Here is a 4324-nt window from a genome sequence, read left to right on the forward strand (position 1 = left end):
GAACGGAACTTACAAGTGGATCGACGCGTTGGCGGAACTCGTATCGGATTACAACGCGCGCAAGCATCGAACGATCGGCATGCGACCCGTCGACGTCACCCCCGCGATCGCTGATAAACTTTTAAAAACGGTATATAGTAACATAAAGATTGCCGCTCCGGCAAAGTTCAAAGTAGGTGACCCGGTACGCGTTAGCAAGTACAAGAAACTTTTTGAGAAGGGTTACACACCAAATTGGACAACCGAAGTGTTTAAAATTGTTAAAGTGCAGCGTACTAATCCCGTAACCTATCTACTCGAGGACTATCGCAAAACATCTGTCGCTGGAGCGTTTTACGAGCACGAGTTGCATAGCGCGAATTATCCGGACGTATATCTCGTAGAGAAAGTACTGCGCAGGAGGGGTGACGAGGTTTACGTAAAATGGCTGGGATTTGACAATTCGCACAACTCTTGGATACATAAGGACAATGCAATTTAATTCATACAAATTGTATTTATTAATTACTCAAAAATTAAAAAATATATAATGTGTACAACAAATAAAAGTATTTGAAATATTACAATATACATGAAATATGTGAAATACAAAATCTTTATTAATACATCTGTTCGATAACAATAAAATGTAATTTTTGTACGTACCGAACGTAACTTCTTAACTCTTATTCCAAGATTAATATTAATTCTTTCTATATTCTTGCTATGTATAATCCTTCCTTGTTTTACGACGTTATTTCATATTATGTACAGGACTGAATGTAGTACAGGTTATATAGGAGTTGTCTTCATCTTAGAAACAGGAACCAGAATATTTATAGGATTCAAAACAGGAACCAGGAAATATATATATATATATATATATATCTGTAAAGAATTTCTGCGTCTCTAAAGAAATTAGGAAATATAATTAAAATATGAATTAAATGATATCACCGTAAGGCAAGATAAAAATGATTATGGATAATATCACCGTAAGGCAAAATATGAATAAGAGTTTTATAGTTTTCAGTTATCACCTTTTAAGGCAGAGAAAATATTAATTAGCTTTGATAAGATTAGATTGATAAAAATATAAATCACCATAAGGCAAAGATAGAATTAATTTGATAAAGATATAAATCACCATAAGGCAAAGATATATTAATCACCATAAGGCAAAGATAGAATTTGTTTGATAAAGATATAAATCACCATAAGGCAAAGATATATTAATCACCATAAGGCAAAGATAGAATTTGTTTGATAAAGATATAAATCACCATAAGGCAAAGATATATTAATCACCATAAGGCAAAGATAGAATTTGTATGATAAAGATATAAATCACCATAAGGCAAAGATATATTAATCACCATAAGGCAAAGATAGAATTTGTATGATAAAGATATAAATCACCATAAGGCAAAGATATATTAATCACCATAAGGCAAAGATAGAATTTGTTTGATAAAGATATAAATCACCATAAGGCAAAGATATATTAATCACCATAAGGCAAAGATAGAATTTGGATGATCACCTTATGGCTAGCCTCAAATAATTGGCTTGATGGAAGGTATCGACTATCATGATATGTACTTACATGATGTCCCCAATTGGACAAAGTCGACCTTCCTAACCAGATATATGTAATTAACCAAATATATTTCGATGTATCTCTGATGATCTTGATATTTCCGTACGATGCGCATCGTGTCGATTCAAACATAAAACGAACCACGATAAACAGCTGCATAGCAACCAGATCTTTTTCTTTTCTCACGGCACTCTATGAAAGATTCGAATAGACTTTCCTATACATTTTCTCCGCCCGCATTCAACAATAGATTTGTTGAATGAATTTCAGGATCAGTTGGGATAATACATAATTTTGTTATAGGTCTCTTGTAAATAGAGTTTGCAGTTTTCACTGTAACAACTCTGGTTAAACCGTCTGGTCCTGGATGTAAATGTATGACTCTTGCGAGGGGCCACTTTCCTGGCGGGTAACGCTCATCCGTAATTAATACTAAGGATCCTTCCTTTATTTCATTCGAAGGGTGATACCATTTAGAAATGGCTTGATACCTTTGTAAACACTCTATAGACCATCTTGACCAAAAGTGATCTACTTTCTGTTTAAGTAATTGCCAGCGTGAAAGCAAAGATGTCTTTTCAGTTAATAGACTCGGTTCCGGTAATGTAGTTGGTGCTTCTCCAATAAGAAAATGTCCTGGAGTCAGGGGTGAATAGTCAGATGCATCATCTGATAAAGGACATAATGGCCTTGAATTTAACACTGCTTCTATTTGTACAGTTATCGTTGTCATTTCTTCATACGTTAATATAGTATCCTTTAAAATTCGTTGTAAATGAAATTTAATAGATTTTACAGCTGCTTCCCACTTTCCTCCAAAATGAGGGGTTGATGGAGGATTGAATTTCCATTCAGTGTTATCTTTAGCGAGAAGATAGGCAAGGTCACGTAATTCATTAGAAGATGACTTGAAAAAACGTCTTAAAGTTGCATCAGCTCCAACAAAGTTTGTTCCACAATCACTTTGTAGCGTAGCACATATACCTCTTCTACCAGTAAACCGTTTATAGGCAGCTATAAATGCATCAGTGGTATAATCCGTAACTACTTCTATATGTATTGCTGATGTTGTGAGGCAAACAAATATAGCTAAATAGCCTTTATAAGTTTTTGCCGCTCGCCCTCTCCAAGTCTTCATTATCACGGGACCAGCATAATCTAAACCTGTGTTATAAAAAGGTCTTGCTGGAGTCACACGTGATGATGGTAATTGACCCATGAGCTGTTTCGCTCGAATTCCGCGATACCGTGCACACCTTCCACATCTTAGGATGTAAGAACGTACAGGTGCTCTTCCACCGATAATCCAATATGAACTTCGTAAAAAACCGAGAGTAACTTGAGTACCTCCATGTAGCGTCCTTTTGTGAGCATCATCAATAATCAAAGTACTTAACGAAGATCTTCTTGGTATAATAAGTGGATGTTTTGTGTCAGACTCTATCTGTGCATTATGGAGACGACCTCCAACACGAAGTAATCCTTCATGGTCTATAAAAGGTGTAAGGCGAATCAAAGGGTTGGATTTAGGCAAATGTTCTCTATTAGAAATTATACGAATCTCGTTCGAAAACCATGCTTGTTGTACAATTCGTACCCAAAAATTACGACTCTTCTCGATTTCCATGGGTGTTATGGGATGTTTAATCAGTGTTGATTGTGATTCTCTACGGAGACAACGAATAAATCTGCGACAAATAGAAGTAATTCGTAATAATTTCATGAGTGAAGAGTACTTATCCAACAATTCCCAGTATAAAGGTTGATGGGTGACAGCAATCATGACTTGTCTGGATCGTTCTTCCAAACCAGTTTCCGGTAACTCTTTACACTTGAAAGAAGGCCAAGATGATGAAGACTCAGAAAGCCAATTTGGTCCTTTCCACCATAGATCAAATTTAATTAATTGATCTGGCCTTAAACCACGAGATGCACAATCCGCAGGATTTTCTTTCCCAGGAACAAAATGCCAAGATCCATAAGGTAATAATTCTTGTATAGTAGATACACGATTACGAACAAAATCTTTCCATTTGGTTGGATGAGCCGAAATCCAAGAAAGAGTTACAGTTGTGAGTCTAAAAGCTACCAGTTGATTTTCAGAACCTCGCCACAATATCCTTTGTAAATCCCAATCGTCAGGATTAAGAGCAATTTGTCGAAACATTTTAACTATATCTGTAGAAAAAAGAAATCGATGTGTACGAATCCATATAAGAATATCTGAAATATCTGTCTGAAGTTTTGCGCCTGCGTGAAGCAGATCATTAAGAGAATAACCACTGTTTGTACGGCTAGACCCATTAAAAACAACTCTTAATTTTGTGGTACGACTGCTTTCTCGAAGAACTCCATGGTGTGGTAAATAGTGTATAGGAGAATTATTATTTCCGGAAATATCAGCTAACATCATATGACCCAATGTTTTGTATTCTTCTATGAAATCAACATAGAGTTCTTGAAACTTGGGATTTAAAGTAAATCGTTGAAATAATCTATTGAGACAACATAGTGCCTTTTGTTTTGAATCACCCAGAAGTGAAGGATTTGATTTTAGAGGAAGACGTACAACATATCTTCCAGTAGCATCTCTTGTATGAGTAGACAAAAAATGTCGTTCACACTCTTCTTCTTCCTCACTTAATTTAGATTCCGTTGTAGTAGGTAGTTCCTCTTGATTCCAAAATCTAGCAATAAGATCTTGTAAATCATGATCCAAAGTACAATGATACGTTCTTGCTGAAT

General features: G+C 35.6%; 1 protein-coding gene across 1 annotated transcript; it reads right to left on the reverse strand.

Annotated features, from left to right (window-relative positions):
- Positions 1 to 1796: 1796 nt before the first annotated feature.
- On the reverse strand, positions 1797 to 2312 carry LOC145948090 (uncharacterized). The gene has a single exon (XM_083057849.1). It carries the CDS (start codon positions 2310 to 2312, stop codon positions 1797 to 1799), a length of 516 nt encoding a protein of 171 aa, XP_082913975.1.
- Between the last annotated feature and the right edge of the window lie 2012 nt (positions 2313 to 4324).

Source organism: Prenolepis imparis, unplaced genomic scaffold (genome assembly GCF_030444845.1).
Source record: "Prenolepis imparis isolate NDT839.2.m4 unplaced genomic scaffold, iyPreImpa1.0 SCAF_236, whole genome shotgun sequence".
In the NCBI taxonomy this organism is placed as follows: Eukaryota; Metazoa; Arthropoda; class Insecta; order Hymenoptera; family Formicidae; genus Prenolepis; species Prenolepis imparis.